The 25,725-nt window shown below is 32.7% G+C and overlaps 1 protein-coding gene across 1 annotated transcript; it reads right to left on the bottom strand.

Annotated features, from left to right (window-relative positions):
• Positions 1-1,395: 1,395 nt before the first annotated feature.
• LOC127701150 (nudC domain-containing protein 1-like) lies at positions 1,396-24,886 on the bottom strand. The gene is made up of 9 exons (XM_052204961.1): positions 24,727-24,886; positions 22,300-22,451; positions 21,315-21,503; positions 12,059-12,248; positions 11,490-11,684; positions 10,591-10,801; positions 3,752-3,893; positions 2,700-2,828; positions 1,396-1,884 (listed from the first exon to the last, which is right to left on the bottom strand). The coding sequence occupies exons 1-9, from the start codon at positions 24,836-24,838 to the stop codon at positions 1,423-1,425; spliced, it is 1,782 nt and encodes a 593-aa protein (XP_052060921.1). The 5' UTR covers positions 24,839-24,886; the 3' UTR covers positions 1,396-1,422.
• Between the last annotated feature and the right edge of the window lie 839 nt (positions 24,887-25,725).

The raw sequence follows: 25,725 nt of genomic DNA, 5'->3' as shown, positions 1-25,725 counted from the left end.
CCCCCCCCCCCCCCAAAAAAAAGGAAGATACCAAGGGGCATTCACAAACCATAATTCGAAGAAATGCAACTTAAAACAAACAAAAGTCCACAAAACACTACAGAGAAAACTAAAGGTTGAGCAACACAAACCCTACCAAAAAACAGAGGGTAAAATCAGCTCTTGAAGGTTTCACTAGTAACATTTTCTGTTCTGTCTTACTCCTGTTTAACCACATTGGAGTTATGATGATTAGGCATCCCACAACAAGCAAATTGGTAAATGTCTCTTATCTATTTCTATGATGCCACCATTCAAAAACAATCAGTCATGTAAATTCTCTAACCCAAAAACTTGGCTAAATATAAAAGTTTGAAAAAAAAACACAGAGATATGTCTCATCTTTATGTAATTTTGATAGTATAATGCAAATAATGAAATTAAAATGAAAATACTTTAAACATATAAACTATGCAACCATTCAAAGTCAATGAACCATGACTCTAGGTGCAGGGCCAAATAACCTCTGAGTGGAAATGAGAAATGCTAATGTTATAAAACTGCACACCAAATACCCCTGACTAAATATAAGTGGTTCCCTTAAAACTGTTGAAACAAACTTATGTAAACCATGAAAAATTTTCCAATTCCATAGACTATGACTGAGAAATGAAATTTGGAAATGCTAATAAAACTGCATACCAAATATCATTGACCTTCCACTAGTGGTTCCCCTTAAACTGACGTAATCACAAACTAATACATTGTTGAAGCTGATGAAATCAGCATGCATAAGTCTGGCTTTTTTCGGCTTACCTGAGGCAAGACAAAAATGAGCAAAGACTTGGATTGGCGCACATAAATTTCAAATCACACAAAAATGTTCTCTTCCTTGAAATACATCTTATATTTGCCACTGGAAGTTAAAATCTATAATTCAACTATCATGTCAACTTACATATGCCATAATATGACAAAAAGTCACATGATCATGATGATAAAAAGATAAATATTATGTTTAAGTAAAAATTAATAACTACTGTTTCAAGTTAGGTTCAAGTAGTACAATCTAAATACAGACATACTAGTGAAACTGTGAAAAGGCTACTTCTGTGTTAAAGCAAATTCTTTCCTGGTCTGTACCAACTCAGGAAAATGACAACCCTTATATTTGTTCCATTATGAATTTATTTCATAATTTACCCGAGTTCATCCCTGCTTTTGATAAGATTGGTTCAATATTTAAATGTCTATAATATAGTGTTTAGTGGACTTTTTTGTCTTTTAATCCTTTTGCCATTGTGTTGTCTGTCCATTTCAAATTTAGCATTTCATTGCTCTTTAGTATCTATCTAATTTTACATATGAAATATCATGATTTATGACATGGTTTCCTTTGTAACAAAATCAATAACATTATAATTTCAATATTTTTTTATTTATTTACACTACAGCTGAAATCACTGTGATACAATACAGTTTGTTTTCAGTTGTAACAAAAATATAATCATTTGTCACTTGAATCCCAATAATATTGTTAACAGCATCTAATGAAACCAACTGTTGCTTGGCAACAGCACCAACTTCCTGTCCTGTTTTTCTGTTTCTCAATGGAGAAAGAATTGCTGTAGGCTGCCTATAAATATAAATGTGTCGAACACAGTCACAAATTGCAGCATATGAACAATCTGGCGCACAGACTGAAAATCGTCTTTGTTGTTTAGAAGCCTGCACATATCCAAATGCATTGAATGTGGCTGTGTGATGCCAAGGCGTTTCACTTTCTTTCACAGTGTTTTGAGGTTGAATCATTAAACCATCGACATCATGTCTCAGACATAATGCTGGCGGCTGGTCAATTTCCAGTCTTGATTGGAATAACCATTGGTGACTGCCAAGGTTTGTCTGAAAACAGAATAATCATCATTTATTTTACACACAATAAGGACGCAACTTCATTAGGCAAAGCTGAGAAACAGGCAATATATGCCCTCAATTTTAGAATTCATTCATACATTTTTGTTTTATTAAAAATTATCAGTCAATATTTGTTCTGCAAGGATCACCAGTCCTTCACCTTTCATCTGATACCTTAATTACTAAAATATATTCTACATAGTTTGATATTTACACCTATTATGCCTATGGGTAGGAACTATTTTGTTTTAAATCTGTTCTACTTTCCAGTATGTTCCTTTTTGACCGGGCCCGATTTGGCTGTTATATCTTACAAAGTCTATCCAAATTATTTGTGCAAAGAATTCTGCTCAAGCCGGTGCTAGGGGCTGTCTTAAACTTACAGTGAAGTGAGAGTTTTTTTGCTCCGTGTTGAAAGCCTCACTGTGACTTTGAGATGAAGAACAACAATAAAAGTGCTGTTCCTTTGCTTTTTGTGTGTTTTTTTGCTGTGCATGTACTGATTTTATGTCATGGATGAATACCCCATATATTTTGCTTTTCTATTATATAACAGTTTTGGCTGTTCGGTATAGACCCATTGATTTTTATGCATTGGTCCTTTTTAATTTTTATTCTCTAGGCCCTTTTGATTTTTATGCTCTCAAACATTACATAATGATGAAAGTTTATTCATCAAATCATATAAAATCAACAAATCCTTAAAAATTCCATCTTTTGTAAATATCACAGTATCTGTTAATTCATTTTTTTACATTCATGTGTATTACTCTGTTTTGGTAATCAAAACACTTGTAACTAACCTTGTGTGTAATTTTATGGGAATTCCCATCAATCCTCAACAAACCAAAGCCATCATCGGGAAAGGCATCACATTCTTCTAGCTGTTGTGCATTAAATGGCTGATTGCCCGTCTTTTCTGGGTCTGGATTCTGAAATTACAACTTTATTAATTAATATAACAATAAGGAGATGCGGTATGACTGCCAATGAGACAACTATCCACCAGAGTCCACACAACATGGGTGTAAGCAACTGTACCAAAATGCATTTATAACTGAAGATTTTTATCTGATGTATGTTCTAATTAGACAGGTGTTTGGTGGACAAATGTTAACTAATTTAAAAAATATATTTACTTAAGAAAAAATATATTTACTTAAGAATAAAACAGGTGGAATATATATCAATGAGGCAGCAACCAAACAAAAAAATTAAAAAGATATAATGAAGGTCAACATATAATTGTCAACAACAGAGTCTAAACAATATGTGAAGTTATAAATTACCAAGTCTAAACAAAGTTGTGAATAAATTTAACAGTGACCATCAAAGATCTTTCATTAACACCAAATTCCTCTAATTGGCTTTGAACTAGTTTTCACTAAATGCTTAGACCACTCAGCAACCAAGGTCACTTCTTGAAATGACCTCACAGTCCAATGTTCAAAATGAAAAGTAAAACTTTTATTGCATTTTGTGACTGTAGTGATTTCCATTTATATTCATACTTTATATGGCACTATACAAAGATCAGTGATGTGTAATAAGATGTACTATTCAGTTTTGTAGAAGTCTTTTATTCTTTATGTGTACTTTGCATTTATGAGAAGAGCCAACTTCAACTGTTTATTCAATCTGCTTTTCTCCTAAGATACTTTATTACTTCAACATAAAAAAATATAAGATGTATACATCTTCTAAAATATAAACAAGTCTAAACTGAAAACAACGTTCAAACCTATGATTGCGTTGGATAAAAACTGCTATTTTTATACGTGTGCATGCAAAACAAATTTCTTGGAAGAGGGGTCTAAATACAAATACATCTTCTAAAATATAAAGAAACTCTCACCATTTCATAAGAAGTAAGACCAGCTAATCTTTGATGTATTTCTTCTACAACTGCAGGATCAAGGGTCATCTCCCCTCTATTATCACCCATGACAACACCCTGCCAAGATTCACCACTTTGTTTGCATAGTGTTAACTCAATCCTACAAAAGTAGCATATTTCTGCAAATAAGCTTCCATAGCTTACCCTAAATATGGATCTTTCCAAACTGCTAAATGACTTGCTTGTGAAATGTCCTGGGTTCAATCCCCGGCATCTCCACTCCTAATTTTTTCTGACCGTGCAAGACCCTCATAGGTAGTCAAGGTCGTTAAAAAGCCCCCTGGTTGTCGCTTAATGACTTGCAATAACCTATATTGGGATATATATTAATTTTCCCTCATTGTCTCTGATGGTTAGATTTGTATGTAAATCAGGAAGTAAGTTTACTTGTTTGAATTGTATTACATTTGTCATTTCCGGGCCTTTTATAGCTTACTACATGTATGTGGTATGGGTTTTGCTCATTGTTGAAGGCCGTACGATGACCTATTGTTGTTAACTTCTACATCACTTGGTCTCTGGTGGAGAGCTGTCTCATTGGAAATCATACCACATCTTTTAATTTCTATATGAACCACCTATTATTGATTCATCATTATCATTACAAAAGAAAATGTTAAAACATAATCATTGCTATCTGTAAATATAAACAAGCTTGATACAGCACTGAATTTGGATTGTGATTAAAAAAAATTTAAATATTTGACACAGCATAGGTTTCTGACACAGAATGAATGTGGTCTAAGAACTTCAAAATTTTTAATTTACCTATTCAAACCATATCATTATTATTTGCTTTTATATATAAATCAGAAATAACCAATTTAAAATGGAAAATTTAAAAGAAAAAAAAAGGAAAAAAAGGAAAAAAAATCCCTCCCCCAAATTTTTTGAACCCCCTTATGATTCATCACCCCCAAACTCAATCCCAGCCTTCCCTTTGTGGTATGGTACCTTGCAGTACAATTTCAGAGAGATCCATACACTTGAACACAAGTTATTGTCTGGAAACTAGAAAAATGCTTGTTTTTAGTCCCCCTTTTGGCCCCAAATTCCTAAACGTTTAGGGCAATTACCCCCAAACTCAAACCCAGCTTTCCCTTTGTGATATGGAACCTTGTAGTACAATTTCATAAAGATCCATACACTTACAGACAAGTTATTGTCCTGAAACTAGAAAAATGCTTGTTTTTTGCCCCTTTTTGGCCCCTAATTCCTAAAATATTGAGGCAATTACCCCCAAAATCAATCCAAGCCTTCCCTTTGTGGTATGGTACCTTGCAGTACAATTTCAGAGAGATCCATACACTTGAACACAAGTAATTGTCTGGAAACTAGAAAAATGCTTATTTTTGGCCCCTTTTTGGCCCCTTATTGCTAAACGTTTTGGACAATTACCCCCAAACTCAATTCCAGCTTTCCCTTTGTTATATGGAACCTTGTAGTACAACTTCAGAACAATCCATACACTTACACACAAGTTATTGTCATGAAACTAGAAAAATGCTTGTTTTTTGCCCCTTTTTTGGCCCCTAATTCCTAAAATTTTGAGGCAATTACCCCCAAAATCAATCCCAGCATTCCCTTTGTGATATGGAATCTTATGGTACAATGTCAGAGAGATCCATACACTAACACACAAATTATGTCTGGAAGTTACAAAAATGCTCATTTTTGGCACCTTTTTGGCCCCTAATTCCTTAACTGTTGGTACCATAACCCCCAAAATCAATCCCAACCTTTCTTTTGTGGTATTGAACCTTATGGTAAAATTTCATAGAGATCCATTCACTTAAACTAAAGTTAGAGTGCGAAAACCAATGTGTCTTCGGACGACTACAACAACAACGACGCCAACGTCATACCAATATACGACCACAAAATTTTTTTGCGGTCGTATAAAAAGAAGATGTGGTATGATTGCCAATGAGACAACTCTCCACAAGAGACCAAATGACACAGAAATTAACAACTATAGGTCACCGTACGGCCTTCAACATTGAGCAAAGCCTATACCGCACAGTCAGCTATAAAAGGCCCCGAAATGACAATGTAAAACAATTCAAACGAGAAAACTAACGGCCTAATTCATGTACAAAAAATGAACGAAAAGCAAATATGTAACACATAAACAAACGACAACCACTGAATTACAGGCTCCTGACTTGGGACAGGCACTTACATACAGAATATGGCGGGGTTAAACATGTTAGCGGGATCCCAACCCTCCCCCTAACCTGGGACAGTGGTGTAACAGTACAACATAAGAACGAACTATAAAAAATCAGTTGAAAGAGGCTTAACTCATCAGATGGATAAAAATACAAATAATACAAATACAAGTGGACGTGGCCGTGTACTTGTACATCCAAACAACAAAAAGACACTAAGTACAGATGTGTCTGTATGAGGGTCACCAGTAAATATTGGACAGTGGTCTCTTACTTTCAGAGAAAAAAGGACTAATGTTCACATTAAATGAATAATATTGTGTGCACCACTATCCCTTAAAAGTAATTTTTCATAAAAACTTCAATAAATTTGTTCTTTTAACAAGTAAAATTATTTTTTATTGTTATTTTAATGTTTTCCATGTCATTAATCATTAATTTACTACAAAAGCATTATCATCTAAATTTTTTTTTCTTTTTTCAAATAAGGTTAATTGTTATTACCCTATAAATAATATTGTTCCTGGATCAGATTATGTAAACACTAAAATGTTTTTCTAGTAAGGTCATTAAAATATTGATGGGGAAATTTGGCATTTGCAGAAGTTCTTATTAATGAATAAAAGAACAGAGTTACAATGTCCCCCGCGTTGGACATATTTTATATTTCCAAGGGGCATAACTCTTTTAAAATAAATGTGGATAGTGTCCTCATGTGGACACAAATTGTGCCCCCGCTTGCAAATCATATAGTTATAAAGGGACATAACTGAAGAACGGTAAAAGTGACACTATCCAAATTTGAACTTGATCTGAGTTTTGTGATAATAAGGCCACACCAATTTGATTTGTAGTTCTTCGGAAAAAAGCTCCAAAAAATATGGGGCGAGCGAGCGAAATTTTTTTAATTGTATTTTTTTCTTGAAAATTAGTTTTTATGAGGCGGGTGCTCTGCAAGTGAAGCGAGCAGTATAATTTTTTTTTTAAATTGTGCGATTTAGAATTTATGTACATGCTAAAACTGGGTTACTTCATAGAAAAAGGAGAAGAAACATGCTCTAATGCATATAATTTGATGAATTGGTGCATGAACCATACCCAACTTTCTTGTCTCGCTGTGGTTTAGTTAATTTCGATTATTTTCGTCAAATAAGCTTTGTCTGCGTGAATTTGCATTAAAATTCATGCATGTGTATATATTAAGGAAGCATAGCAGATGCAATTTAACAAGAGGAATTATGTTAGTTAGGTAAATGACATATGTTGAATAAATTTAAATATGTGTATGTATCTAAAAAAATGCCCCTGGAAAATATTAAATATTTTTTATATATAGTTGTTTTCATTATATCAATATATGGTAATGATTGTTTATTGGCTGCTTGATGTCCACTTGGAACTATTTATCTATACCTACTAATGATCAACATAATGATGGGGTGAATATTTCAACAACATTATGAGTAAGATAGTTATATTGTTATGCATGTAGATCTCAATGTATTAAAATATTCCCTTAGAATACGTATACCTGTCCCCACATTCACATGCATTATTCTGACAGCAAAATACTCTTTCATTTTGCTCCTAAAGGCTGCAATGCATTTTAAACTCTTTAGCTTGACTAGAAGTGGTTGAACCAATTACACATCCCTAATTATTATGAGCATGCCAATCACAATACCACCTCTTTGGTCTCGAACGTTGGAACTGTTAAATTTTCCCTTACAAAAGAGTTCTGCTTCCATACCAATAGACTAACAAGGACATATGGCCATGGGGTTTCATCAAAATAAGATAAATCTGTGATTTTTTCTAAAATTCATGGGAATTCAATATTATTTTCATCAAAGATAGATAAGTCTATAAAATAACAAGCATTGTAGATAAATTTGTACATAATAGCAGCCAGTGTTTCAAAATTCCACGTAGCAAATCTGAACAACATAGAGTCAATATAAACAGTCATTCTTTGTAAGAACAATGTTTTATTGGAATAGACTACTAAACAATCTCGTGTGTGCCAAGACAATTGATAGCTGTAAAACTTCGGTTGCTCTCATATCGTGGGACTAATTTTCCATCGCCTTTTTTCCGTTGCCATTGATGCCATATCATGGCCTTGCAATGTACTTATTCAGATTCAGGTCTATGTCTGTTGAAACAATGATTGGGGATGACGATGGTTCTAACGAACATTGATATAATCGTGCATGGTCATCTAAAGACAGATTTTTAATATTTGTCTCCTAGAACAGGTCTTCATAGATAAAACGAGATGCATTTCGGATAACTGTGTGTTCAGTAACTACCTCTCCAAGGCAATGAGCTGACACAACTGCATGTTGGCATCCCGATTTTTGACCTTTTATTTGCAATTTGAATTATCACACGTGCGTTTGAATCGATCGGAGCAATAAAAAGTCTATGTGAAAAAAAAAAATTCAAAGAGAAAATAAATTTGGAGCGGCATGCGGCCGTAAGATTTGCGGAAGCGGTTATTATTTTTTTTTATTGAAAAGTCAATTTCTCCAAAACAGGAGCTGGAAAATCCAAAGAACTATTAATCAAATTGGTGTGGCCTAAGCATTGTGTGTAAGTCTCATAACATTTGGTTGAGGCTAACTTAAGTAGAGAACAGAAACTAAAAATTCAGCAATTTTTCTATTTGTAAACACGCATTACTCTAGAACGGTTGTGTATAAGATTTATAACATTTGGTTGGGACAAACTAAAAAATTCAGCAATTTTTATGTTTGTAAAGGGACATAACTCAAGAATGGTAAAAGTGACGCCACCAAATTTCGTACTTAATCTGTATTATGTAGTAATAAGCATTGTGTATAAGTTTCATGACAATTGGTTGAGGCAAACTAAAGTTAGAAAACGGAAACAAAAAATTTGTACTTGATCTTAGTTTTGTGGTAATGAATATTGTGTATAGGTTTCATAATGTTTGGTTGGGGCAAACTTAAGTTACAGAATGGAGACTTAAAATTTTGCAATCTTTCGATTTATAAAGGGGCATAACTCAATAATGGTTAAAGTGACACTACCCAAATCAACTTGATCTGTGTTTTATCAGTGGAAGTCGAAATTAAACATTGCATTGTATAGAGCATTGATTGTAGTTAATTCATGGACAAAGGAAGATAACTCCAATTTTAAAGATAATTTGATATTTAGAAGAAAATAAAAATTTTGCAATTTTTCCATTTATAAAGGGGCATAACTCTAGAACGGTTAAAGTGACGCCACCAAAATTCAAACTTGATCTGTGTTTTGTGGTAATAAGCATTGTGTATAAGTTTCATAACATTTGGTTGAGGCAAACTTAAGTTAGAGAACAGAAACTAAAAATTTTGCAATTTTTCCATTTATAAAGGGGCATAACTCTAGAACGGTTAAAGTGACGCCACCAAAATTCAATCTTGATCTGTGTTTTGTGGTAATAAGCATTGTGTATAAGTTTCATAACATTTGGTTGAGGCAAACTCAAGTTAAGAGAACGGAAACCAATTTCGGGACGTAGTACGTACGTACGTACAGACGGACAAGGGTAAAACTTAATGCCCCCACCGCTACGGCGGGGGCATAAAAAGTTGATCGTCCACCATTATAGAACTTGTCCAAGATATTGCTGATATTAACCTATAATATAAGTTTTATAAAAATCTGGCAAGAATTGTACCCGTGAGAGCACTAATGAGGCCATTTTCCATAAATTTAATATTTCCAAGGGGCATAACTCTTTTAAAAAAATTTGATCGGCCACCATTATAGAACTTATCCAAGATATTGCTGATATTAATCTATAGTATAAGTCTTATAAAAATCTGACAAGAATAGTACCCGTGAGAGTGCTTACAAGGCCATTTTCCATAAATTTAATATTTCCAAGGGCATAACCATGATAACTCTTTTAAAATAGACAGGGAATGTGACCATCGGACAAAGATGATGCCCCCGCTTGCATATCATATAAAGGTATAAAAGGACATAACTGAAGAACGGTAAAAGTGACACCACTTAAATTCAAACTTGATCTGTATTTTGTGGTAATAAGCATTGTGTATAAGTTTCATAACATTTGGTTGAGGCAAACTAAAGTTAGAGAACGGAAACAAAAAATTCAGCAATTTTTCCATTTGTAAAGGGGCATAACTCTAGAACGGTTAAAGTGATGCCACCAAAATTCAAACTTGATCTGTGTTTTGTGGTAATAAGTATTTCGTATAAGTTTTATAACATTTGGTTGAAGCAAACTAAAGAGAACTGAAACCAACTTTGGGACGTACGTACATACGGACGGACAAGGGTAAAACTTAATGCCCCCTCCGCTATGGCAGGGGCATAAAAAGTTGGTTGGCCACATTTATAGAACTTGTATGAGATATTGCTGATATTAACCTATAGTGTAAGTTTTATAAAAATCTGGCAAGAACTGTAACTGTGAGAGCGCTAACAAAACTGGACGGACGGACACACACCCCGTATTTCCATGTCCCCCGCAATGCGTTACGGGGGGACAATAAGAGCATGCTTTGAAATTTATGAAAAGGGTATATTTCCAAAGAAGATATATTGTATCAAACTGAATGCATTAGAGTAAGTCTATACACTTACATTTGTTTCTCCATTATCCAGGTACTACCATCCACATCTACAAATCCATGTAACATTCCTTCCAGTAACACTTTGCCATTCTTTATACCAAAGTTGACTTTATTATGGGTCAAGGTCATATATATGTCAGACTTTTTTGTGCCCTCTGGTACAGTAAACTGGATGTTGACATCCTCTGCATTCTGGTTCCATGTGTATTCAGGACAAGATTCTGAAATAAGCAGACTTAAATAACAGAATGATAAATATAGATTCTACCATTGCATTTGAGTGTCATACAATATTTTTCTGCATGAGTGAGACAGTTAGATTTTCAAATTTAAGACTTGTCAAGCATTTTAAATCTTAAAATTTTATTTGTGGAGAGTAGAGAAAACCAAGTTTCTGTGGTGGACACTGTTTCTCCCAATGATTTTTAGACAATATGTAGGCAAGCTTTGTTCTTCTTTTTCAATGGTCTATAAAAAGATGTGTTCTTTCTATGTGAAGTCATCAGACATGGTCACCTTTTTTCGTGACAATCTGAAATCAAACAAATCACATGTTGATTATAAATAAATAATCAACAGCCAGGGAAAGTATATTGATCAACTCAGAATAAGATCACAAGAATTATTTCATTTTGTGATGTTTGATATACAAACTGAAATAAATTTCACTGACTTATGACAATTTGCTTAGTTCATTATTTAGGCTATAACTAAAATCAGTATTGGTTGCCATAGCCATATCAAATCAAAAATTATTTGGTCTATTGAAAAATTTACTCTTTATTTTTCACTTTTCCAAATCAACTTTGTTTGTTTGTTGACCAAATGGCCTACTTTTTTTTTTAAAGTCGACTGACCAATGACAAACAATTTGCTTTTAAATCAGGTCTACATATTGTATAAACATACCAGGTGATGTATTGCTTGCATTAACATTTACATTCTCACTAGCAACAATGGGTTTAACAGAGTCATACACAAACTCAACATCAGATTCAGCAGCAACTATAATGCAGTCCCCTGATTGGTCAAAAGCAGCATAATCAAATGGCTTCCTGCCATAAAGTCTTCTGTGTCTTTTTAATGACCATGCTTTGTAATCTTCTGAAAGTGCAATAAAATATCACACGTTTAACCTTTCTAAAAAGGTTTGGAGTGCTTTGCAGTATCATAAACTACATCAACAGGAAGAAAATAATTCATACACAAATTTGGGCATAATACAATGGCATGCAAGCATTTAATTAAAACTTTCTAATTTTTAGAAATCAAATAAGGATCCAATCACAAGAATTTAGTTTGATTGAAATTCAATATCTGTCACGATATGATGAAATTTGAGTGCCATAATTTTGAAGACTCATAACCTACAAAATATAAACTATATACCCCCTTTTAAGTAAGTGGATAATATAATGTTCCATCAAATAATAAATATAACTATATATTATACATTTTCAACTATAAAATTTTAATACCAGAAGAAATAGAGATCCATTCTAAGACGGTCAGGAATGATGTTTTGTATTTGTGTTTCTGTTCCTCGGTTGTTTCTAAGACATAAGAACACAGGCATTCTACACTGTGGGTTTCTCCTTCTCTGTGGTAAACAGTATAGGTCAGGCTGAATGGCTTACTGTCATCCAAGACATCATGTGAATATACAATCTAAAGACAAGAAAAGTATGTACCGTAAATGTAAAATTACAGATAACTGAAAAAATATTAGAAAGTGTAAAAGTAGACATTAAACATTAGACATTATTTTTATTTACCAATCATGAGCCCTTGTCAGGCAAGATACATAAACATCATAATACAATGATTATATTATAAAACATGCAAGTTTTTAGTGAAAATATACACAATACACAAAGAAATGAAGTAAATAAATGTGGATAGTGTCCACATGTGGACACAGATGATGCCCCCGTTTGCATATCATATAGTTATAAAGGGACATAACTGAAGAACGGTAAAAGTGACTCTACCCAAATTTGAACTTGATCTGAGTTTTGTGGTAATAAGCATTGTGTGTAAGTCTCATAACATTTGGTTGAGGCTAACTTAGTAAAGAACAGAAACTAAAAATTCAGCAATTTTTCTATTTGTAAACACGCATAACTCTAGAACGGTTGTGTATAAGTTTTATAACATTTGGTTGAGACAAACTAAAGTTAGAAAACGGAAACAAAAAATTCAGCAATTTTTATGTTTATAAAGGGACATAACTCAAGAATGGTAAAAGTGTTGCCACCAAATTTCGTACTTAATCTGTATAATGTAGTAATAAGCATTGTGTATAAGTTTCATAACATTTGGTTGTGGCAAACTAAAGTTAGAAAAACGGAAACAAAAAATTTGTACTTGATCTTAGTTTTGTGGTAATGAATATTGTGTATAGGTTTCATAATGTTTGGTTGGGGCAAACTTAAGTTACAGAATGGAAACTAAAAGTTTTGCAATCTTTCGATTTATAAAGGGGCATAACTCAATAATATGATTAAAGTGACACTACCCAAATTCAACTTGATCTTTGTTTTATCAGTGGAAGTCAAAATTAAACATTGCATTGTATAAAGCATTGATTGTAGTTGCTTCAACTATAATCATGGACAAAGGAAGATAACTCTAATTATAAAAATTACTTGATATTTAGAAAATATAAATTTTGCAATTTTTCCATTTCTAAAGGTGCATAACTCTCAGTCAGGGGAGTTACTTGTACAAGTGATTTTTAAAATCACTTATTTGCGTGATTTTTTATTTTTGCATAGAAACATAGCGATCGGTAAAGAAAATTGAAAATTTGAATTTCCCGCAATTTGTAGCTCGTTGTAATCTCGCGAGATTTTGCGAAAACCACATGGTTTTCCAAAGATATGGTGGGAAAATACTGTAAACATTGACAAGATAAGGAGTTTACAAAAATTGATTGAAAATGACTAAAAATAGCCTCGAAATATTAATAGTCTGGGGATTTTATAAGATTTTTGCTGATACTGTGATTATTTTTCCGATAAACTTCTACATTTAAACTACGTTTTGACGTTGAAAAATATACGTACTCTCGATTGAAATGCAAGTACTCGCGTGGTCAGAAATTTGGACCTTCTGAAGATTGGAAATCACGCCAATGAGTGATATTTTTTATTCAGGTACAAAAGATCATTTCAGCAAGTGATTTTTGGGAATGGTATTAACTTAAAGGGGATTAACTCCTGACGACTTAAAAAGTTTAAACAATTTCCCCGTGCATGTTTGTCAGAATGTCAGAAATTAATTTTGGCACGATAAAATAAATATGAAATCATTGTGCGTTTTCTTTTTTTATTATAATTTCACACTGCAAACGGAAATATTAAATATTTATTTGATAAATACAGACTTAATAAAGCAGATCTTCTTTACCAAACTTCGTAACAACTAACATGCAAAGATAATTTTTTTTTGCCAGAAATGGTAAACAAATAACTTGCATATTTATCTCCAAGTGTATTTTTTATATAGTTTATTACATTTGTACATGCAGTTGTATAAATTGTGCATATCATGTACTATGTGTTTCAGGAAAATAAACAGATAAACAGTTGCATATATAGACTATGTGATTAACCATTACTGCATTAGGCATTAAATGTTCTATCACATTATCATGCATATTTCATATTTGTTGTTTTTATAAGTCCTCTAACTACCGACAAAGTCGAAGGGGACTTTAGGTTTGCACTCCGTCCATCTGTCTGTCCATCCGTCAGTCCGACAAATCAGTTTTCCACACTTTTTTCTTCATGCTTGAAGATATTGATTTGATATTTGGTATATAGTTTTATTATGACAAGTTACAGATCAAGTTTTCATATTGTTCTGGTCTGATGATTTTGTGCAGAGTTATGGTCCTTGAACTTAGAAATTTCACTCAAATAATCAGGTTTCCACACTTTTTTCGGTCAAGCTTGAAGATATTGATTTGATATTTGGTATATAGTTTTATCCTGACAAGTCACAGATAAGTTTGAATTTTGTTCCAATCTGAAGATTTCGTGCAGAGTTATGGTCCTTGTACTTGGAAAATTCACTCAAATAATCAGTTTTCCTCACTTTGTTTCGTCATGCTTGAAGATATTAATTTGATAATTGTTATATAGTTTTATCATGACAAGTTACAGATCAAGTTAGCATTTTGTTCCAGTACAATGATTTTTTAACGGGTAGGGGACTATATATTTCCATGCAATACTCCCAGAATGCTTGTTGATCTAACAATCTAACATTCAGATTTATGCATGTTATATGAAATTATTAAAAATCACTGTGCAGTAAGATCATTTGTACCATCATAGAAATCACTCTGTGCAGTGATTTAAAATCATTTGTACAAGTGATTTATATTATTTAATGTAAATCACTCTGTGCAGTGATTTAAAATCATTTGTACAAGTGATTTACATTGTTATTTATCCTGGTCTTATAGGTTTTTTGTCGAGCCTGTGACAAAAGTCGCAGAAAGCTCGACATAGGGATAGTGATCAGGCGGCGGCGGCGAACTTCTTAAAAGCTTTATATTTTAGAAGCTGGAAGACCTGGATGCTTCATACTTTGTATATAGATGCCTTATGTTACGATGTTTCCATCTGTCACATGTCCATTGTCCTTGACCTCATTTTCATGGTTCAGTGACTACTTGAAAAAAAAGTAAAGATTTTTTGTGAAGTTAATTTCTCTCTTATTATGAGTAATAGAATAACTATATTTGGTATGTGCGTAGCTTGCAGTTTTCACTTGACCTCAACCTCATTTCATGGATCAGTGAACAAGGTTAAGTTTTGGTGGTCAAGTCTATATCTCGGATACTATAAGCAATAGGTCTAGTATATTTGGTATATGGAAGGACTGTAAGGTGTACATGTCCAACTGGCAGATGCCATCTGACCTTGACCTCATTTTCACGGTTCATTACTTAGTATTAAGTTTTTGTGTTTTGGTCTGTTTTTCTTAAACTATAAGCAATAGGTCGACTATACTTGTTGTATGGAAGAATTGTAAGCTGTACATGTCTGCCTGGCATGGTTCATATCATACAACTAATGTTCTCCAGCTGAGCCTAGCAATATTCAAGGTAATTTATACACTGTCCAACATTACCCTTAAAATCTGGGTTATAACGCTAAAGTGCCCTTTCAGACAACTAGCACCCTTCTGCCCTGAGATTCAAGCTAGAACACTGATATGACATTGACCTCATTTTCATGGTTCATTGGTCAATGTTTAGTTTTCTTGATTAAGTCTGTTTCTTAGAAACTATAAGCAATAGGTCAACTATATTTAGTGTATTGAATGATTGTAAGGTGTAAATGTATTTCTTGTTTGGTTTATATGACCTTGACCTCATTTTATTGGATCATGTTAAGTTTATGTGATAGTTGTAGTTAAGCTTTATATTTGTGACTATCAACATGATACATGTATCAATGATTAGTAAAGAAGGCGAGACATTTCAGCGTTTGCACCCTTGTCTTTCTATTAAGAATGCATTTTGACGTCACAATGTCCATTAAAAAAGCATGCATAGTACAAATTCATATGAGGTAAGAAAACATATGATCTGACCATAATGAAAATCACTGTGTAGTGATTTGAAATCATTTAATTTGTACAAGTGATTTATATTATTTAATGTAAATCACTCTGTGCAGTGATCAGATTTGAAATCATTTGTACAAGTGATTTACATTATTATTTATCCTGGACTGCGTGGTCTTATGGGTTTTCTTAACTATTATAACAGGTTGGGAACAACCCCCAAATGAGGGATATCCCTTTAATGAGGGACTGTCCCTCAGACAAGGGGTCACTGTTGTAAAACGTAAAACTTATATTTTTTAACTTAAAAACAGTTTATCCCAAACTTTGACTGACCAACAAAATGTCAGACAAAAAGTCATTCGGTCAGACAGAAATTTTCAGATTTTTTTAGTTGAAAATATAGACGAAAAGGTCAAATTTCTTTTTCAGTCAGACAAACTCTAAAACTGTTTGGCATAGACTGTTAAAAGGGAAAAAATTATTATACATGTATTTCATAATTTGGAACAACTTTTCTAAAAGACGGGTACACTTATTTTTAATAATAAAGAAGATATACATGTAAGTCCAGAAATATTACAAAATTCTTGGACATGTTTTGACCATTTAATACAAGATAGATTTACAGTTCTTTGGGAAAAGTTTCTTCAAATAATATAAATATTTGCTCATTTGCACATGTATACCCTGTGATGCGTTTTCAGATTCATCACTCAACAACTAAAAGTTACTTCCTGTTTACCGAACACTCACTTGTATCGTTTTACACATGATAGCCAAGTTTTGGACGATCAATGCATTTGAATGAGAAAATATGGTTTAACACCCCTTATACATTAGTTGGTAAATATCACCATGATCACTGACAAGTTCAATAAATAAATTGGGTCAATTGGCTATAAATACCTTGTGTGCTATAAATATTTCTTATCAATTAAAACATTCAAGGGGTAACAATAATCACAAATACTACAAAATATTCTTGTCAAAAGCTGTATTATATATATTATCTCCTTCTGGCGTCAACACTTTGTGGTGTAATTGTCAGGAAAACCTTTCATGTGCACTCAAATACCCCCCTCCCCCCAAACCAATACACTTAAAAAGCATTTGTACATCATCATCATAATGATCAAGTTGATCTGTGGCATTTTGAAGCTAAAGTAAAAAAAAATCACTGGTTGAAGTGATGCACGTAGAAAAATTAATTAAAATCACTCTACACAGTGATTAAGATTCAAATTCACTACATTAGTTAAAGTTATTATAACTAAACAACTAAACATACTAAAAAAAAGGATTGTGAAAATTTGAGATATTTGTACTTTTGCCCCCCCCCCCCCCCCCCCCAAAAAAAAAACCAACAGTTTCCTTCAAGCTACACCTATTTTCAAATAATTTATTGAAATAAAGAACACATCGTGCACATAAAAGAAAAAAAATACATTTGAAAATACTTGTAGTAGTACAATGAAGCTAATACTTGTAATAGATATAAAAAAGAAGATGTGGTATGATTGTCAATGAGACAACTCTCCACAAGAGATCAAATGACACAGAAATTAACAACTACAGGTCACTGTACGGCCTTCAACAATGAGCAAAGCCCATACCGCATAGTCAGCTATAAAAGGCCCCGAAATAAAAATGTAAAACAATTCAAATGAGAAAACTAACGACCTAATTTAAATTTAGACCTGGCCTAACATTAATTTGTTAGTTTGTCTGACCTTTCAAATAAGTGAGCAAAAAAAATAAAAAAGAAAGCATAGCACCCTCCCTTTTTTCAATTGATAAATGGTTTGGCAGTTATCGTGTTTTTGCCCTATGAAATTTTCTTAAAAAATTATAGATTAGATCTGATTGATAATTTTTTTGTAATCAATGCAAAGAGTTTACTTTAGTAAGTCAGTTTTTGAAGGTAATTTGAAATTAATTTAAGGATCCTGACCAGGGACATGACAATGTGAGAGGAATAAACATTTTTTTAGAATTGAACCCTGCTTTCATCCATGTATAATGGTAAATATGGAAACGAGTTCATGTAACCTTTTTACAGATAAATTTTAATTGCAATTTGAAATGATTTGGGTTTTAAGCACCTGGATAAATCAATTTTTTCTTCATAAATGATCTTGTGCTGGACAGTCAGGACCCCTTGCTGAACCAGATTACAACAAAATGTTATCTGAATTTAAATTTATAGAAATAGTTATATTCTGACAAAAACATTCAAATGACCTAGGACTGCAAAATTTGACAACTTTTATGACCTCTGCATTCTGTTTCAACCCTTACAAAGACTAAAATCTGCAACAGAGTTCAATCATTGATGATTAGTCCTGGTCATTAAATAAAGATTAATATTCTGGTACTGGATTTCTAATAGGGGAGGGGTTTCTAATTGGAAATCACTTCTACCAGTGTTCTGTTGAAATCACTCTAAACAGTAAATAAAAGTCACTCAAGTCATCCCCCCTTTTTAGCTGACTGAGGCCGGAAGTGCCCTATGTGAGCTTATGTCATCACTTGGCGTCTGTCGTCATAAACTATTTCAAAAACTTATCCGCTGAAACTACTGAGCCAAATACCTTCAAACTTTAAATGAATATTCATTAGGGTATCTAGTTTATAAATTGTATCCGAAGTTTTGATCCACCAACAAACATGGCCACCAATTCATTAAAGAACATTTAAATGGTATTTTTAAGCCACTCATTATTAATATATATTGAAAAGCAAAAATAATCATTGATGAAAGATTTAAGCAAAAAATAACAGGTAGGTGATTCAGGCTCTTGAGAGCCTTTTGTTTATTAAGATTCAATTGCTGTTGCACACATTTTGTTTCAGCCCTCTGAAATTATACAATTTACAACAGATTTGATTTGATTGATAAATATAGTTATTTTTTTAATCTGAATTAAAAAAAAAACATATCTGTTTTTCACCATAGAAGTAAATTGGAAATACTGCTGGTATCAGAGATAAACACACATTTTAATTCACTCTGTGCAGTGATTTTAAGTCATTTGTACAAGTGATTAACATTCTAATTGAATGAAATCACTCTGTGCTGTGATTTAAAATCATTTGTACCAGTGATTTACATTATTTCAAAATGTATGTGATGAAAGACACCCTTTGAAGTGTTTTATTTTTATTTATACCAGTGATCAATACTATTTTTTTAATGAATGATTATATTCCATTAACTTCACTACAAATTATAATTATGACCTGAAAATCTTATTTATTACTGTTTGAGTCTTTAGTTTTCTACAAATGTATGTAAAAATGTTTGTGATTTTTTTTGGTCATATATATATATAGCATTTTCAGTTTATGAGTTTTTATTGTTCCTTTTTATGCCCCAGCTGTAGCGTAGGGGCATTAAGTTTTACCCTTGTCCATGTTGTCTGTACATCCCAAAATTGGTTTCCGTTCTCTAACTTAACTTTGCCTCAACCAAATGTAATGAACCTTATAGACAATGCTTATTACCGCCAAACTCAGCACGAGTACAAATATGGTAGCATCAGTTTTACAGTTTGTGAGTTATGTCCCTTTATTACAGTATATGCAAGCAGTTTATTTGAAAGACCATTTGAACAGATTGCTACTAATCATTTCTAATGCTATTGTTTGTTCAGAAAATAAATTTTTCTCCTTACAAGTTAGTTTTTATTTATTTTCACCTTTTAAACAGGTGTCTTCTATTAGCTAATGTCAAAATGACCCCTGTTGTGATGTTGTCCTCTGAAAGAGGGAGATAACCCTGGTTTCTTATTGAAACTTTTCCAAACATAATAATCACTTGAATGAGTGATTTTAAAAAATATTTCTAATCACTGGTAGAAGTGATTTTTAAAAAGTAATGAAAGGGAATTAACTCTAGTTTTGTTGAAAAAATCACTTGAGAAAGTGATTTTAAAAATCACTTGTACAAGTAACTCCCCTGACTGACTCTAGAACCGTTAAAGTGACGCCACCCAAATTCAAACTTGATCTGTTTTTTGTGGTAATAAGCATTGTGTATAAGTTTCATAACATTTGGTTTAGGCAAAACTAAAATTAGAGAACAGAAACGAAAAATTCAGCAATTTTTCCATTTGTAAAGGGGCATAACTCTAGAACGGTAAAAGTGACGCCACCAAAATTCAAACTTGATCTGTGTTTTGTGGTAATAAGCATTGTGTATAAGTTTCATAATATTTGGTTGAGGCAAACTAAAGTTAGAGAACAGAAACGAAAAATTCAGCAAATTTCCATTTGTAAAGGGGCATAACTCTAGGACAGTAAAAGTGACGCCACCAAAATTCAAACTTGATCTGTGTTTTGTGGTAATGAGCATTGTGTATAAGTTTCATAACATTTGGTTAAGGCAAACTAAAGTTAGAGAACGGAGACGATAAATTCAGCAATTTTCCATTTGTAAAGGGGCATAACTCAAGAACGGTAAAAGTGACGCCACCAAAATTCAAACTTGATCTGTGTTTTGTGGTAATAAGCATTGTGTATAAGTTTCATAACATTTGGTTGAGGCAAACTAAAGTTAGAGGATGGAACCAATTTTGGGACATACGTACGTCGTACATACGTACAGACGGACAAGGATAAAACTTAATGCCCCCTCCGCTACGGCGGGGGCATAAAAATATGAGCAATGTAGGATAGACAAGAACAGGACTATTTCACAAGGATTTAGCTAGAGAAAATAGAATCATACAAATAACAATTTTGCCCAAAGTGGTTTAAATGGTAATATCAATTATTTAATCAGAATTTTAAAATACAGAAGTTTTTATTATTAGTAACAGTGGCTATATTGACTGGATGGTGTAGGTCCTTAAACCCAGATTCCATAGAAGGCTGTCTAAAGAGGCTTTGTAATTATAGAAACTTTACCCTTACGTTTTATTTATTAATGGCCACCATTGTTGTTTCGAAAAAAGATAATCAGGCAAAAGAATGGTGTACTCTGTTGTCATGTTTATACTCCAAAAATGATCAAGTGTTTTTTAAGGATAATTTTTCTAAATAATTTATTGATGGTTGTCAATTGATAGCTAGATCCTACCCTGAACTTATGGACCAGGATATATGAAATGATTTCTTACTATATTTTGCGTTAGTACTTTAACTTACTGTCCATTTTGTTGATCTGTCCTCTCTGTTTCCTGTATTTATGAGATGCAACTTCCCAGCTCCATCAGTCACAACTGCCATGTCTGTGGAAACAAACTGTAAACAAAGATTGACTCTTTCTGGTACCAGTTTCTGATTGGTTGAATCTGGGATTTGTAGAATGGATTCAGTCTGGTTCAATTGCATGTCCTAAAACAATAAATGAGCACTTTTAAAGACTGTTTAAGAGTGTTTATGCAATTAAGTTGGAACAAATTATCAAATTTGCATTTAGTTGTAAAGCCATCACAGTGAAGAGAGAAATGTAATGTTATATTCTATAATGTCAGTGTTTATTCAATTTACCATACACCTAATACAGCAATAACACCTACAATGTAGAACATTAGTAATTAGTTTTAAGATATATGTATAATAAGTACTGAAGCTAGTTAGCCACATTTCTTATTGTTTGATTTATTGATGATTTCTTTATGTCAAATTAGTGCAAGAAGGCTATTTCACCTCAGGGATACATTTTCAATATTCCCTTCATAGAATATTGAATATATACATATAATTTTTCAATATTGGATTGGTTGCATTCCAACATCAGTCTGACTAAAATACAAACACACTTAAGGTTCTAAAATTAATCAGACATATAAAGATCTAGATATGTATGCTGCCATAAAAGGGGTTGCTTTTTTCCTGATTCTACAAGGGAGAAATACATCTAATTTTGAGAGGGGCTGCATTAGTCCCCTTCATTTCAATATATACTTTTAATTCAGAAATAAGTGTGTGCATTCATTATTGTGAATTTTTAAGAATAGACAAAAATGTGAAATAAATTATTGCAATTTCAAGAAAACATTCTTTCTTCATACTTTCATGGTATACTGCCTGCCAGATTGAAGTCTCACATGTACTTATTACTACTAAACATGATCTTCTAATTTTATTTGTAGTCCAGAGGTTTAAAAAATGTAATCAATTAACTTACTGCAATAAAGGCTTTGTTGATACACCATTGCTTATCAATATAATAGACCGTCTGCTGATTCCATGGATCTAAAGCTAAATGATTGTGTTGTCCAAGAATCTTAGCATGATGATATGAATATTGACTGTCTGTAAGATCCACCTTCTCTACACCTGGAAAAATTAATAATAAACGTTATTCTAATTCATCTCTTATAGCACTGGAACATATTTGCAGATTATCTACAAATTAAGCACAAAACATCTTAATTTAAAGAAAACTGGATGAAACAAAAAGACAATCTTTTTATTCAGACATATATTTTTCATTTGTTTTCATTTTGGTGGAATGCTGTTAAGAATCATAGATTGAACCTGTATACATGGTATATGCATAAAGATGTAAAAATATTATTTCTAATGCTATAGAAATAACAAGCTTATTGAACTTTTTAGATATTTTACCACAACTCTTTCTTGTTCTTATATTGCCCATCTATTCATTACGTGTCATGCAAATCAATGTATTAAGTCAGGAATATGACAGTTGTTATCCATTCGTTTGATGTGTTTGAGCTTTTGATTTTGCCATTTGATTATGGACTTTCCGTTTTGAATTTTCCTCGGATTTCGCTATTTTTGTTATTTTACTTTTTACTCATGAGGTCTCCTTCACTTATAAGTTGTATTGCCATGATTGCCACTGCTACATTGTACATACCTTAGTAGTTGGGAGTTATATATCTCAAATATATAACACATTTATCTGACCTGATTATGATACATTAGTATCTGTAATACCCAATTTCACACTCCTTCATGTGACCCAGCTAGAAACTGAGGGGAGACAGTCAAGGGTGTAACTTAAATAAGTTATTAGAGAAAAAAAACATACATGTGTTATTACAGATACTTTCTTGAGTTGTCTGCTCTTTCTTTCTTAATCTGTAGTAACATATGTTTGTTTTTAGTTAATATATCAAAAATATTCTTATTTTTAGTGGGTTCTTGGGATTTCTAAAAACTTTGCGCATAATTGCCAGAAACTTAATACATAACCTTGATACATGTACATGTAACTAATTTTCCAATTCAATTAATACATTTTTGATCAACCATGGTCAGTCAGGGGACTTACTTAAATGAGTGATTTTCTAAATCACTGATTCAAGTAACATTATGTCCATAAAGGTTGGAAGTAAGAGTTGTCTTTCTTTAACAATCACCTATTTAAGTAGTACAAATTAATCACTAGACTAAGTGATTAAATTTTATTGTAGCTTTAAATATAGAATACTAATGATCCAAGGACTAATTATGTTGCTAAAATTATCAGAACCAACATCTGTGTTGATAGGGTGACCGGGTCATGTCAGGTGATGACCTTGTACTAAATCTAGGATAATGACATAAAAATCACTTGTTTAAGTATCATACCTCAATTTCCTTCCAAAAAATCACTTCTTCAAGTATCATTATTTTAATAACCCCCACTAATTTTAACACCCCCGAACAGTGAAATTTTGATGGCGACCAGTAGAATTTTATTACATAATCTAATAGATGAAACCTTGAATTTTACAGGAAAAATACTCCCACTGCTGGGAAAAATCTGTTAAGAAAGTATCAGTTTATTCTGTAAAGCCATTTTTATAGCATTTTTTCAACTAAAATAGAATTTGCAGCTAAATAATTGCATCAAAGGCATAAACCTTGCTGCTTAAAAGAAGCAAAAAGTTCATTTCTTTCAATTTTACTAATGAAAAGATATTATCTAAACCTATGTGTTTAAAATTTTGGTAAAACTACAAAATCACAATTTGTGACAATACTTCAAATTTGCTACTTAAATAAGTGATTTAAAAATCACTTATTTCAATAAGTCCCCTGACTGATGGTAAATCAATGAGACAAGGTGTTTTATTTGGAACTGATTAGATCTGAGACTACTATAACACCAGGAACATATATATTGTTATCCTGCAATCGACCTTTCTACTATACCAATACAGGTGTACAGATAACACGAAGCTATATACGTATACTAGACGTATGTAGTCTCCTGGTATCCTGCTTCTGTTGCGAGTGAACGGTTATGTCAAATTACTGTTTACGTCACAGTTCAATTTGGGGTCCTCATTGCGGTCCACGTTTAAGTCATGTCCATTTCTTTCAAAAACAAATTCAACGATTGGGTGTGGGAGAAAATGTACAAATTTAATTGCAGGATAAAGACAATAACTGTTTAGTGTCTTTTAATATCAGCTATATTTGAACTCGGCTCGAAACAGGAGTAATAGCTCGCATTACACCTGTTTCTTAGCCTCGTACAAATACAGCTGATATTTAAAGACACTAAACAGTTATTGTCTATATATACTGTTCCCAGCAGATAACACATAGTAGTCTCAGATCAGATGTACTAGGGCAAAGTAATGAAGCAATTTACCATTTCCAAGTTGTAGACTGTATATGGGCAAACTGTCTAACGACAATTTATACCCGTTAAATGACGAGTCTAAGAGTTCCCGTTTTATTTGCAAATCAAACTTTTCTGCCATGGCTTATCTGGTAACAAAATGCATTTTTTTTCAAGAATAATAGTTGGACAACTATTTCGGAAACCAGTTCATACCTAAAACCCATTACTTGATCCCGACTACTGCATTTTTTAATTCTTTTTTTTTTTATAATTTTTTAAGTCCGGTATGTGTCGGGACAAGATTGTTATAGAAATGAAAGGAAGAAGAGGGTAAAAATGAGCATAATATAAACTATGATTTGACTATTGTAGTAGTCAATATCAAGAAGTGGATTTATTTGGAAAGTACTGTAGCATGACTACATAAACTACGGTCTCAGTTTAACATAACCTTTTTATAATTCCAATGCAGAACAAATATAAACTAAGTTCTAGTCTTGAGGGGGTGGACAGGGGGTACCCTTCTCCCACCTCCCGCCCCTATCTCCCACCTCCCACTTTTAAAATCTTTTTTTCTCTCCCACCTATTTTTTGTCTCCCACCTCCCGCCTCCCAACTCCCTCAAAAAATCATCATCATCATCATCATCATCATCATCATTATTCCAATGTTAAACCCATATACAGCTATACTCAACTATCCTTAACTCTGAACCTGACCCTAACCCATACCTAAACCTAACGCTAGCTCTAACCCTAAAACCTAGCCCTAACCTACAACCAGGCCTGGGGTAATGGTAATTTGTAATTGTAATGCATTGTAATATTACATTTTTTCGATGTAATGCAAAGTAATTTGTAATGCACATTTTCTGCATTACAATTACATGTAATGTTATGATTACTTTAGTTAAAAATCAATGTAATGCCTCCATTACTGTACATTACTTTTCATTACAAATTGGTAAAATACATAAAATTGAAGAATATAGTAAAATAAAAATAAAATATTAACAAAAACAAAAGA

This window comes from Mytilus californianus, unplaced genomic scaffold (assembly GCF_021869535.1).
Source record: "Mytilus californianus isolate M0D057914Y unplaced genomic scaffold, xbMytCali1.0.p SCAF_5, whole genome shotgun sequence".
NCBI lineage: Eukaryota > Metazoa > Mollusca > Bivalvia > Mytilida > Mytilidae > Mytilus > Mytilus californianus.
Note: the sequence above shows the minus strand (reverse complement) of the source record. Positions and strands in the feature narration are given on the sequence as shown.